Here is a 13742-nt window from a genome sequence, read left to right on the forward strand (position 1 = left end):
TTGTACAGTGAATGTATATGTACAGTATGTGTATATGTATGTTTGTACAGTGAATGTATATGTACAGTATGTGTATATGTATGTTTGTACAGTGAATGTGCGTGTGGATGTACGAACTTTGAGTATGTAGGTATGTACTGTATTTGTGTATGTATGTGGGAGCGTAGGTACTTATGTATGTATGTATGAATAACGGTGTGTATGTGAGTATATGTGTATTTGTATGTACAAAATATTTGACTCCCAGTGTGTGTGGCAGCCAGAGTACGGCCCCAGCCACCCAGAGAGCCCAACCCACAAACAGCAGGTGTGGCGCCCAGGGAACCAGGGACCGCCGGCCCCACGCAGCCAGGCCGGCCAGCGACAGGAACCCCAGAGCCCGGCCCACCGTGCCGCACGGAAGAGCCAGCAGCAGGCCGCAGACAGACGCGCCCGGCAGAGGACAAGGCACGGGAGAAGCAGGGGACAGCCAGCCCTCAAGCCAGTGAGAGACCACACCCCACACGGGCAGAAAGGCAGGACGCCCCGCCCGGGGAGCCCAGAGACTCCCCGCAACCGGACGGCAAGACCGCCCCCGCCCCACCAGCAACCGGGCTCCCACGAGCCCATCCCCCACGCGGCCCGCCCCAGGCCACCCCACCCAAGTCAGCCGCCGCAGGACCGCCCAGCACGGGGCCATGGGAACCCCCCACTCAACCCGCAGGGACCCCAAAGATGGAGATGGAACAAACAGCAACCGCCCCTGAGGGAGTGGGGGGAAAAAATAACAATAGTAATAATTATAATAATAATATATTTAAAAAAATAATAATTAAAAGAAGATCACAGACATGCTGACACACAAGGACACTACCCCAGCAGCTGGTCGACTTGCAGCACCTCGGAATACCTTGCAGCACCAAGCTACTACAATAGACGCGGGGACTAGACCCAGCAGGCCCCAACCAAGACGAGCACCCAAAAGAGATGGACGGTGGGACCCAGGAGCTCCAGACACGCAGCCTGGATGCAGTAGCCTGAGGTCTATTACTATTAACTATCCATCATTTAGTTGGGGATACCCTACAACTACCTCTAGAGGTCCGCGCACCCCACCGTATGTATTTCTTTGACAAAAAACAAAAACAAAACAATGACTAGTGTGTTGTTTGGGAACAGTTGGTAAAGGTTTTGTGCAATAAAACTTTTCATGAACTCAACTCACCTTAATGTGCGTTCCTAAATTTGTGTTCTACGTCTTAAATAAAGAGAGCAGTTATGATTTGGGTTTACAGAGTAAACAACTAAAAACGAAGGTTTTGGGCATTGTTTTCTCCAAACGCATACATTTGTGTACATATGGCCAAGGAGACGCAATATTACGGGTTTCCTGCACGTCGTCTTCATTACTAAAGGAAAAATCTAATCTGCAGGAGATAATTCCTCTGCCATTCCCAACTATGTTTTTTTTTGAGTGGTCAGCTTGAAGCGTCCCTCTGTCTCCAACTCCCTCGTCGTCATGTGACATGAGTGCGTGTCTTATATTTTGCTTCCTGGTGTCGATGACCCGCCTTATCTTGGCTCTGATTGGCCAGTCCGTAATGTTTCGCCCTAACCTTAGCCAATTGTGACTCATCATACGAACACCAACCAATCAGCATGGATTTTCACCGTATGTATGGATGTTCTCATTTATCTAGTTCAAGGTATTTCCTCCATTTTTTTTTGGCCTGGATTCGCAGTCCATTTTCTCTCTTTGTAGCTTGTAGCTTTGATGTACGTTACCTAGCTAAAAGTAGCAAAACTACCGCCAAGCTACTAGAAAATGTAGTTAAGCTACGTAACTTAGCTATATTTAGCTTGTTACTGCCCATCACTACATGCAAGTAAGGTCATATAAAGCTGGATTTAAGGACCAAAATTATGTTGTTAATGAAATTCGTCAAGAACATCTATGCATTAATCACGCAAAAAATAAAGAAAATAGCATGTTAATTGTTTAAGTGCCTTACATTGTATAATATTTTTTTATGGCCTTTTAAATAAGTCACAGTTACCCTTGTTTATTTCCATATAGTAATACTGGCTGAGGCTGAGTCAATCAGTCACCACAATACTGCACAGCTCTGAGTGTTTTTGTCTCATCTAGTGGCCAATACTACTGTAGAACTCAGGGTTTCTACAACTATCAGCAAATCTAATTTAATACCATTTTTAATGCAACTTAAAAAATTTGAATGCCCATGTTCGACCTCATGGACACAATTTTTAAGCTTTTGACAGTGATTATCGATAATCTTGAATAGTTGAAAAGTTTATATCAACTGTTACTATCTAGTGAATTACAGATGGCTTGCAAGACCGTTTCATCTGATAATTTATTTGTATTTATTTATAATTTCTGCAGAAGCATCCAGTGTTCTGATTTGTGCACAGACTCAGACAATAGCCAATTAAATTGTTCTGCCTTTCAAACATCACACGCACCTTCAATCAAAATTATTTAAGGAGAACTGCAATTAGGCCCTCTAAATAAACATCCAATTCTGAATTAGTTGATCAATATAATACATCCAGAAGTCATTTTTTTTAATTTTATCTCTTTGAAATATGTTGTAAGTAATGCATATTCTCTGAAAGTATGACTTATAATAGCCACAAGCTAGAAGATACGTTTTTTTATTCAGGATACAATTGAAAAAAAAAAAACAGTTAAAAGGTTTAATGGAATAATAAATGAACATCATACTAGAAATGCAAATGATGCATGTGTTGGAAAATGTGATTGATTTGAACATTTAAGAAAAAGACATGTCATGGACTGACATTTGGAAAAATGCCAATAAAATGCATTAAAAATAAACTGAGTCAATTTAACATCTTGAATAGATTGTGCCCAAAAAAGTTCATTATGTCTTCTTATTCATATACTTTTCAAATGTTCTTGTAAACAGACATTATTTTCGGTATATTAGATGGCCACGCCTATGAGAACAGCTGATTGGCAACACGTCACAGTGGTCAGGTGACCCTTCTGAAGAAGACTGAACATGACAGTCATAACAATTGCAAATATTGGGTCTCTAGAGCCGTTTGATTTTGCCATGCAGCACAGTAGCCACTATGGAGGCAGCACTTTTCTTGATTTCAGACCTTACAAAACCTTGTGTATCCAGTTTGAAAGCCAGAGAAGAAAAGAAGCACACACAGACGTAGCAATTTATCGATTGCCGCAACGTTCTTAAGTTCATTTTAATTCATTGTTTCTTATTAGTGATTCCCAGAGACAAAAAAAAAGTCTGCGGGCTATAGAGCGTTTTCTATTCGGGCTCCAGTACTATGGAATGCCCTCCCGGTAACAGTTAGAGATGCTACCTCAGTAGAAGCATTTAAGTCCCATCTTAAAATTAATTTGTATACTCTAGCCTTTAAATAGACCCCCTTTTAGACCAGTTGATCTGCCGTTTCTTTTCTTCTCTTTTGCCCCCCTCTCCCTTGTGGAGGGAGAGTTACACAGGTCCGGTGGCCATGGATGAAGTGCTGGCTGTCCAGAGTCGGAACCCGGGGTGGACCGCTCGCCTGTGCATCGGTTGGGGACATCTCTGCGCTGCTGACCCGTCTCCGCTCGGGATGGTTTCCTGCTGGCCCCACTATGGACTGGACTCTCACTGTTGTGTTGGATCCACTGTGGACTGGACTTTCGCTGATGTGTTGGATCCACTATGGACTGGACTTTTACAATATTATGTCAGACCCACTCGACATCCATTGCTTTCGGTCTCCCCTAGAGGGGGGGAAGGGGGGGTTACCCACACATGCGGTCCTCTCCAAGGTTTCTCATAGTCATTCACATCGACGTCCCACTGGGGTGAGTTTTCCTTGCCCTTATGTGGGCTCTGTACCGAGGATGTCGTTGTGGCTTGTGCAGCCCTTTGAGACACTTGTGATTTAGGGCTATATAAATAAACATTGATTGGTTGATTGATTGATCGTTTGATTGATTGACGTATTGACAATTGGCTAAGTCCTACAATTGCATTATATTTTTAATGCCTCTGGACATCGCATTGAATGTTTTTTTTGCCATTTAAGGCCTTAATTTCGCAAAAAACATTTAATGACTTTTGATGCTTTTTTTTGCCCTGCGGAAAACCTACAATTTATATTTTTATAGTAGTCGTGTTTTTTTTGCTTGAAAATGCATTATTTGAGCTAACATTTTGTAGAATATGACTTTTTTGACTGTTCATGGGTAGAGTATGATTGGGCAGGTTGACCAAAAAAAATACCAAAGAAAGTTTGGTTATCTTTCACCCCACTTTTCGTCAGAATTAGTTTTCCACTAAAATTTTGCCCCAGGTTTCGTATACTATCTATTTTCGTACGGCCAAACCTTGTGCATACGACTGCAAAATTAGCCACTATGTAATCAAGGAAAGTGGCAATTGCCAGCACTTTGACAAAGAAAGTGAGAAACACTATTAATTTCAAGAGAAACATCGTAGGAAAGTACAAAGGTAAAATGGAGTAATACTAGATCAATGGGGTTCACTGAAGTCAAGCTTGAGTAAAAAGGCCCCGTTCAAAGGCCACAGGAGGAAGTGACGCAGTAAAGAGTATCCATCCCTTTCTCTTGGAGCTGTAGCATCCGCTGAGGAAACTCTAGAAGACACGGGACGCGAGGATATGAGCACACAGCTCAGGAATGGAGGATGTTTGACGTTCTTCCCAGCATCCCCTTCTACACACGACTCACCAAACACTGATTGAACTCTTTGTGTCACCTCCTGTTATTGTCGACGGGAGCTCTATTGATATATCTTCTGCATTTACACTTAAATTTGCCTTTATATTAACAGAGCTTTACCACACAAGCCCTCATTCAGATGTGTTAACAATTAAAATTATATTTGCAAAGGCATTTCCTGACATAGCCCCAACAATGAAAATGCTGCAAAGATCTAAAATAAGGTTTAATTTGACCATATTTCAGTCATTTCTTTATATACTTATCCAATGTTGGGTTAAACGGTTTTGTTTTTCAGGATGTCTGTGCATCGTGTGCCAACATTTCCAAACTTTTGGGACAAATATTATCTCAATATTTGCATGAAGAGTGCAGTGCATGGTAACACTGGATATATTGTTTCTTCTTTAGAAAAACACAATTTTAGAGCACTTTGCTGAATATAACTGGAGTAATATATACAGCTAAGGATTGCCTCTTTTATGTTGTCACACTTCACTATTCAATAAAAAAAACATATGATTGAGTTAAGTGTTGCTTGACCGACAAAATAATCAAATGATTAAATGCTCAAAAGGTGACTCAGACAAAAACCATGGAATTATTAATGTTTAACTCGTGTGCGCACTGAGAATAACAAAAACAACACTATCCATGTGTGGTGAAAGGTTGCTAAATTGAGAACAATTAGGCTCTCTGTCGTGTTTGACCACATCACATCTCAGTGGAAGTGGTTGCTGTGGCAACATAGCCTGAGATTAACAATTTTGCCTTGTAATAAGCCACAAAAGGGTGCAAACTTGTTTCTGATCTATTGAGATACTATACACCCTTCAGATAGTGGTTTTCCAAGAAAGACGAAACAGTGTTATTATTTGAGGAGTATTAGCTCAGGATAATTTTGCCTTTTTCAAACTAATGAATAATATAATATAATCCAAAACCACAAATGAACTAATGTGACTAATCACAAAAAATATTACATTATTTATTTATGTACGCAGATTAATCACACAATTTACTCTGATCGCATATGTTCCTTTATCTTACCTGCGGATGGTTACCTGAAAGGTGGAGCAGGTTGTTATATGGTCAGTGATCTGGTCAACGCATACACCTGTGCAAAGATGAGTGAAAAGACTCCAACTGACGTGCTCGCTGGCAAATTTCACTTCAAAATAAACCCTGACGGGACTTTATATAAAACTGTTACCATGTTTTGAGCATATAAATGATGTACTATCAAGTAAAACATTTAAAAAATTGCTGTTATTTTGACAATAAAACTGCATTTGTGTTTAAATTCCGTTTTTTAAGTTAAATCTGTATTTTGCAAGCAAGTAAAAACCTGTGATTACTCATGATTAATCCAAATAAGCATTTGACAACACTAAATATCTTATGTATCTTAAAAATATGTATGTATTGTTAATTTTAATACATATTTATATATAGATACAGTTGCGCTTTAGATTATTCAGCCAAATACACATACAAAAATATGTATGTATACATATTTATGTATACACACATATACAGTATACACACACACACATATATATATATATATATACATTTATTTACATATGCATTATACACATATGCTACTGTATATCCATGCATCCATTTTCTACCGCTTGTCCCTTTCGGGGTCGCGGGGTGTGCGAGAGCCTATCCCAGCTGCATTCGGGTACACCCTGGACAAGTGTATCATATACGTATCATACAACAATTCACAATTTGATTTGATTACGATTCTTGGTGTGTCGATTCAATTCAGAATAAATTTTTGATTCAACACGATTCTCGATTCAAATTGATTCTAGCAATACATTATTTGGTATAGAAAACATAAAACCTTTTCAAGATTGCAAAACTCTCTTGGCTGCTAACGTATGACTTATACATGGCTTTAAAAATATTAAAATTATACTTTTTTTAAATCGATTTTTGATGATTATGAGTCAATTTAAAATAGTATTAAATAGGAATCGCGATTCAGATGTGAATCAAATTTTTTCAGCAACCCTAACAATTTACAATGAGCGAGGGGTTGAATAATTTTGCTGCATGTACTGTACACACATGATCTAATTATATTAATTTTGTATTCCCATCTTCATTCATTCCTTATGCGTGCTTGCTTGCTGTGTTCAATACAGTGACGGGTTAAATGCAGGGAGCACATATTGTGCATACATGCATAAAGCTGTTTATGTCTTGATGACACAAAAATAAATATATAATATTGACGCTGGCACAAGTCCGATGCCTTGCTCATGGGCACATTAGCACTGCTTATTAAAGGCCTACTGAAACCCACTACTACCGACCACGCAGTCTGATAGTTTATATATCAATGATGAAATCTTAACATTATAACACATGCCAATACGGCCGGGTTAACTTATAAAGTGACATTTTAAATTTGCCGCTAAACTTCCGGTTCGAAACGCCTCTGAGGATGACGTATGCGTGTGACGTAGCCCGACGAACACGGGTATGCCTTCCACATTGAAGCCGATATGAAAAAGCTCTGTTTTCATTTCATAATTCCACAGTATTCTGGACATCTGTGTTCGTGAATCTGTTTCAATCATGTTCATTGCATTATGGAGAAGGAAGCCAAGCAAGCAAAGAAGAAAGTTGTCGGTGCGAAATGGACGTATTTTTCGAACGTAGTCAGCCACAACAGTACACAGCCGGCGCTTCTTTGTTTACATTCCCGAAAGATGCAGTCAAGATGGAAGAACTCGGATAACAGAGACTCTAACCAGGAGGACTTTTGATTTGGATACACAGACGCCTGTAGGGAACTGGGACAACACAGACTCTTACCAGGATTACTTTGATTTGGATGACAAAGACGCAGACGTGCTACTGTGAGTATGCAGCTTTGGCTTTTTTTTGCGTATGTACGTAACTTTTTTAAAATATATAAGCTTTATGAACCTTGGGTTAGGTGAACGGTCTTTTGGGCTGAGTGATTGTGTGTGTTGATCATGTGTTTGAATTGTATTGGCGTGTTCTATGGAGCTAGGAGCTAGCAGAGGAGCTAGGAGCTAGCATAACAAACACGCAGGTGTTATTATGCAGGATTAATTTGTGGCATATTAAATATAAGCCTGGTTGTGTTGTGGCTAATAGAGTATATATATGTCTTGTGTTTATTTACTGTTGTAGTCATTCCCAGCTGAATATCAGGTACCGTGAGTATGCAGCCTTGGCTGCTAAACATTCGATAACTTGACCGTATGTGCGCGTCACGTACGTAACTTTTTAAAAATATATAAGCTTTATGAACCTTGGGTTAGGTAAACGGTCTTTTGGGCTGAGTGATTGTGTGTGTTGATCAGGTGTTTGTATTGTATTGGCGTGTTCTATGGAGCTAGGAGCTAGCAGAGGAGCTAGGAGCTAGCATAACAAACACGCAGGTGTTTTTATGCAGGATTAATTTGTGGCATATTAAATATAAGCCTGGTTGTGTTGTGGCTAATAGAGTATATATATGTCTTGTGTTTATTTACTGTTGTAGTCATTCCCAGCTGAATATCAGGTCACCCCCGGCTCTCACAGCATCTTCCCTATCTGAATAGCTTCAACTCCCCACTAGTCCTTCACTTGCACTTTACTCATCCACAAATCTTTCATCCTCGCTCAAATTAATGGGGAAATTGTCGCTTTCTCGGTCCGAATCTCTCTCACTTCATGCGGCCATCATTGTAAACAATAGGGAACTTTGCGTATATGTTCAACTGACTACGTCACGCTACTTCCGGTAGGGGCAAGCCTTTTTTTTATCAGATACCAAAAGTTGCAATCTTTATCGTCGTTGTTCTATACTAAATCCTTTCAGCAAAAATATGGCAATATCGCGAAATGATCAAGTATGACACATAGAATAGATCTGCTATCCCCGTTTAAATAAAAAAAATTCATTTCAGTAGGCCTTTAAGGGCATTTCTCCAATAATTATAGTTAATGTGTAAGTTAGTGTTTGGACTAAAGAAATAAGCAGTAAGCAGTAGGGCTGTGAATCTTTGGGTGTCCCACGATTCGATTCAATATTGATTCTTGGGGTCACGATTCGATTATAAATCGATTTTTTCGATTCAACGCGATTCTCGATTCAAAAACGATATTTTTCCGATTCAAAACAATTCTCTATTCATTCAATACATAGGATTTCAGCAGGATCTACCCCAGTCTGCTGACAGGCAAGCAGAGTAGTAGATTTTTGTAAAAAGCTTTTATAATTGTAAAGGACGTTTTATCAACTGATTGCAATATGTAAATTTGTTTTAACTATTAAATGAACCAAAAATATGACTTATTTTATCTTTGTGAAAATACTGGACACAGTGTGTTGTCACGCTTATGAGATGCGATGCAAGTGTAAGCCACTGTGATATTATTGTTCTTTTTTTATTTTTATAAATGTCTAATGATAATGTCAATGAGGGATTTTTAATCACGGCTATGTTGAAATTGTTACTAATATTGATACTGTTGTTGATAATATTCATTTTTGTTTCACTACTTTTGGATTGTTCTGTGTCGTGTTTGTGTCTCCTCTCAATTGCTCTGTTTATGATATCGGTAGGTCATGAGTTCAAACCCCGGCCGAGTCATACCAAAGACTAAATAAATGGGAGCCATTACCTCCCTGCTTGGCACTCAGCATCAAGGGTTGGAATTGGGGGTTAAATCACCAAAAATGATTCCCGGGCGCGGCCACCGCTGCTGCTCACTGCCCCCCTCACCTCCCAGGGGGTGTTCAAGGGTGATGGGTCAAATGCAGAGAATAATTTCGCCACACCTAGTGTGTGTGTGACAATCATTGGTACTTTAACTTTTTAACTTTATTGCTGTTGCTGGGTCAGGTTTGGTTTTGGGTCAGGTTTGGTTTTGGAATTGGATTGCATTGTTATGGTATTGCTGTGTATTGTTTTGTTGGATTGATTAATAAAAAATAAAATTAAAATTAAAATATTAAAATAAAAATCGATTTTTGAAAAATTATAATAGATACTGAATCGTACTGTGTATTGTTTTGATTAATACAAAATTAAAATAAAAATATTAAAATAAAAATCGATTTTTGAAAAATGAGAATCGATACTGACTCGTACAACGTGAGACTGGCGATTTGAATTCGAATCGATTTGTTCCCACACCCCTAGTAAGCAGTGCACTCACCTTCCACCCTGCAGAACTATTACTGTCTCCTTTATCCTTGAAGTAAGGCACGCTCTTTACCATCCAGTCGTAAATCTGGGAGAGGGTCAGCCTCTTCTCGGGTGAGCTCTCGATGGCCCTGGTGATGAGGTCAGCATATGACATGTTCCCCCAGGCGTTCCGCCGGGACGAGCTGCTCTTCCTCTGGCTGGTTCCCCCCAAGGGGGGCACCTGTTGCTGGGGCACTGGCAGCTGCGGGCCTGGCTGATGCAAGTGCGGATGAAGGTGCAGCCCTTCGCGACGATGGAAGTCAGAATGGGACACATACGAGCAGTCCTCCTCGTAATCCTCCTCCAGTAAACCGAGATTGCAGGCGTTTCCCGGCGGCACGGAGGGGCTCGGGGAGGATGTGGTGGAGCTCGCCGGGTCGATGAGCTCCGGCAGCGGCCAGGTGCACGAGCGCGGCCGGGTAAGAGGCTCAAAGTCCGGGTCTACTTGGGGCGGTGGGACCTCGGCCATGTCTGGGTCAAGGCGTCCGTCGGGATCATAGACTCTCACATACACGTGAATAAAAGCTCGCAGACAAGTTACGGTCGGGCAAAGGCGGTCCTTTGAAGTTGTGCTGTGACGTTCACGGCATCCTCAGCCGACTGGTTTCAACTCAAGCCTCGCGCTCTGTGACAAGAGCAGCCGATGATGCCTTCACGTCCTGTCACATGCTCGGTCATCTGCATTCTTTCGCAGCGTGAGGATTCGCGTATGTTTTTTTTTTTTCTTACCCCCAATCATTTTTCATATCCAATTAAGCGTATTTGTAATAAATAATTCTCACCACCACAAAGTAAGCCTTTTAAAGAAATCCAAGCACACACGCGATGAATTTAGCCTTTTTTTTTGTAATTTTCAACACAATACTTGGACGCTCCAATTTCACTAAGTCGCTTCCTGGTTTTGATTTCATTGATCATAAGTAATACGAGAGGCCCGGCAACAATCTTAAAAAGTAAATTTCTTGAGCAAACTTGCATTTTTGTTGGTGGTGCCCTCTAGTGGTGTGTTTCAATGAAAACAATATACCGTATGGCAAGGTTCCCCAACCTTTTTTCCACCGGGGACCGCTTTAATGTATGCATTATTTTCACGGACCGGCTTTCTACGTGTGGCAGATAAAAACAGCAAAAAAATGAGCATGAAAAAATTAACTTTTGTCTACAATCTGGCACATTAACATTCAATATGTCCATTAATGTGCATTTACAACAAAGGAGTTGTAATATATATCTATTAACAAGCTTATTGATGTGTTTAGTGGGACAGCGGTAGTTTATAAATTAATTAATGTTTCTGTGCGGCCTGGTAGCAAATGCGTCACGGACCGGAACGGTGGTTGGGGACCACCGCCGTATGGTACTCAGTATTTCTGAGTCATGAATCTCCACATTATTGTCCGCAGTCGTCCAGGTGTACAAACATACACCTTTTCCCCCCATGCAGTTAGCCAAGTTGCGAACACATCATCACGCCACTCATGAGTGTTTAAGGAAAAGTGAACAAAATGTGGAAGCGGGAGTGTTTTCAAATGTCAAGCTTTCCTTTTTCCACGATTTCTCAGACAACAAATAAAGTCGAGGGTCACCACTAAGAAACTGCATGCTTCATTGTTCAAATGTTCAGGACTTCAAAAGCACTTCCTTGCAAAGGGCACAAGGTTCAAGTTCTATTTAAACATGTACTGTAAACGAGCCGAGGTCCTAGATGCTACAGGCCAACATGAACCTATTTCACTGCCTGCCAAAGAAAACACCATTAATCATAATGACGGCCCGATCTCAACAGCTGCCTAAAACACGCCAACGATTCATTCAGCTGTCAACTAATCAGCAAACATGTACCATTACATTTTTTTTTTTCAGTATGACTGAATTATTTCAACATATTTGACCTGTTTTGTATTAATTAATGCAAGCAAGTGATTAATAAATCTTTATGTTTGAACACCAAGTTACTTTACCAAAGTTTTGCATTTTATTAGGGGTGTAACGGTTCGTTTTAACATCGATTTGATTCAATTCAGAACTTGTGGTTGCCAATACAGTAACTTTTAGCAAACAAAACAACCATTGTAACTGGGAAATAAATACTAGATATTGGACACTTCAGGTGAAGTTTCCTATATAATATTACTGTTATTTCTTGTAAGGGAATTATGTATAAGTTAATAATGGATACAAACAAGCAAGTAAACAATTAATGGCTAATGCATTCACATCCTATTTGGATAAAAAGTGTATCCAACAATTTTCTGCTCACATTTTCAGTATTCAATACATGTTCAATAAAACTTTTAACAGTATATTTACCTGTTAAATAAAGTTCCCCGACCCGCCCATATCTGGGGCCGTACTTATCAAACTTCTTAGAGTGCCATTTAACACTTAAGTCCTGAGAATTTGCGAAATTTAGTCCTACTCTCAAACTTAAGAATAAAAGCTGTTTATCAACGTTCTTAAGTCTAAGAATCACTCCTACTCTCCACGATATTTAAGAGACCTTCAGAGGTGTCTTAAAAAGGGAAACTTCGGTTTTTTTCAACCTGGGCCCTGTTTTCATAATTTTTTCTGTATATGTGAGTGCTGGATAAAACATTTTTTGAGGTCGCGCCAGTATTGAGCAGGGCAGGCAGCCTCCAGCCCAGCTAACGCTCGTACACAGGGCAACTGGCTCTCGTCAAAATTCGGCCTATAAACATGCATTTTTTTCACACTGACAGGCTCAGATAGTTACAATGAGTGTCCGACAACATACTAGAAAGGAGAAATTAACGTATGTCTCTACCTTTAGCTGGAGATCGCTGTTTGTTGTGAGCTGTGTCCAAATCTCACCACGCTACAAATCTCGTTCCGAAATCTCGCGATAACTCGCGACAAAACACCGGTGGAAAAACGTCCACATCAGGCAAAAATTCAGCCATGACAGACAAACAAACAAACTTTTCTATAAAACTAAAATAACAGTCTTCGGTAATCCAACAGAAAATCACTTCAGTCATCTCTCTTCACCTCAGTCAGGTAACTGTTTTTCCACCGGTGTTTTGTCGCGAGTTATCGCGAGATTTCGGAACGAGATTTGTAGCGTGGTGAGATTTGGACACAGCTCACAACAAACAGCGATCTCCAGCTAAAGGTAGAGACATACGTTAATTTCTCCTTTCTAGTATGTTGTCGGACACTCATTGTAACTATCTGAGCCTGTCAGTGTGAAAAAAATGCATGTTTATAGGCCGAATTTTGACGAGAGCCAGTTGCCCTGTGTACGAGCGTTAGCTGGGCTGGAGGCTGCCTGCCCTGCTCAATACTGGCGCGACCTCAAAAAATGTTTTATCCAGCACTCACATATACAGAAAAAATTATGAAAACAGGGCCCAGGTTGAAAAAAACCGAAGTTTCCCTTAGGAGTTGCCAGCAGGGGATGGCATTGAGGCGAGAGAGACGTGCGCGAACGTTCAGGGAACGGAACAATGTTTTGTTTTTTTTGATGACGAGCAGCTGATCAAACGGTATCGTTTAGACAGAGCGGATATTATTTTTCTCACAGATTTAATACTTTTCGATTCCTTGTTGATTTCTGCATGTGTCTGCAGTGGGCTAGTATATATAGAGCCACCCACACCAGTTTCAAATTAGTTGCCTAATTAATGAATTGGAAAGAAAATGTTATGACAGTAGCGTATGTGTGTGGCCGTGAGGTGAGTGACGTCAGTGAGTGTGTGGGCGATAGAAGAGAGGGAGCGGTAGCGTGAGTGCCGGCGGGGACTAGTTTGTTTTGTATTATTTTGTAG

At 40.4% G+C, this 13742-nt stretch overlaps 1 protein-coding gene across 1 annotated transcript in view; it reads right to left on the reverse strand.

The window, feature by feature from the left end:
* The window catches only part of LOC133650516 (forkhead box protein O1-B-like), a 40045-nt gene extending 29500 nt beyond the window's left edge, over nucleotides 1-10545 (reverse strand). Inside the window, exon 1 of the mRNA XM_062047846.1 lies at nucleotides 9926-10545. Within this exon, the coding sequence (XP_061903830.1) occupies nucleotides 9926-10423 (498 nt within the window). The 5' untranslated portion in view covers nucleotides 10424-10545. The remainder of the gene's footprint in view (nucleotides 1-9925) is intronic.
* Nucleotides 10546-13742: the final 3197 nt, after the last annotated feature.

This window comes from Entelurus aequoreus, linkage group LG05 (assembly GCF_033978785.1).
Source record: "Entelurus aequoreus isolate RoL-2023_Sb linkage group LG05, RoL_Eaeq_v1.1, whole genome shotgun sequence".
In the NCBI taxonomy this organism is placed as follows: Eukaryota; Metazoa; Chordata; class Actinopteri; order Syngnathiformes; family Syngnathidae; genus Entelurus; species Entelurus aequoreus.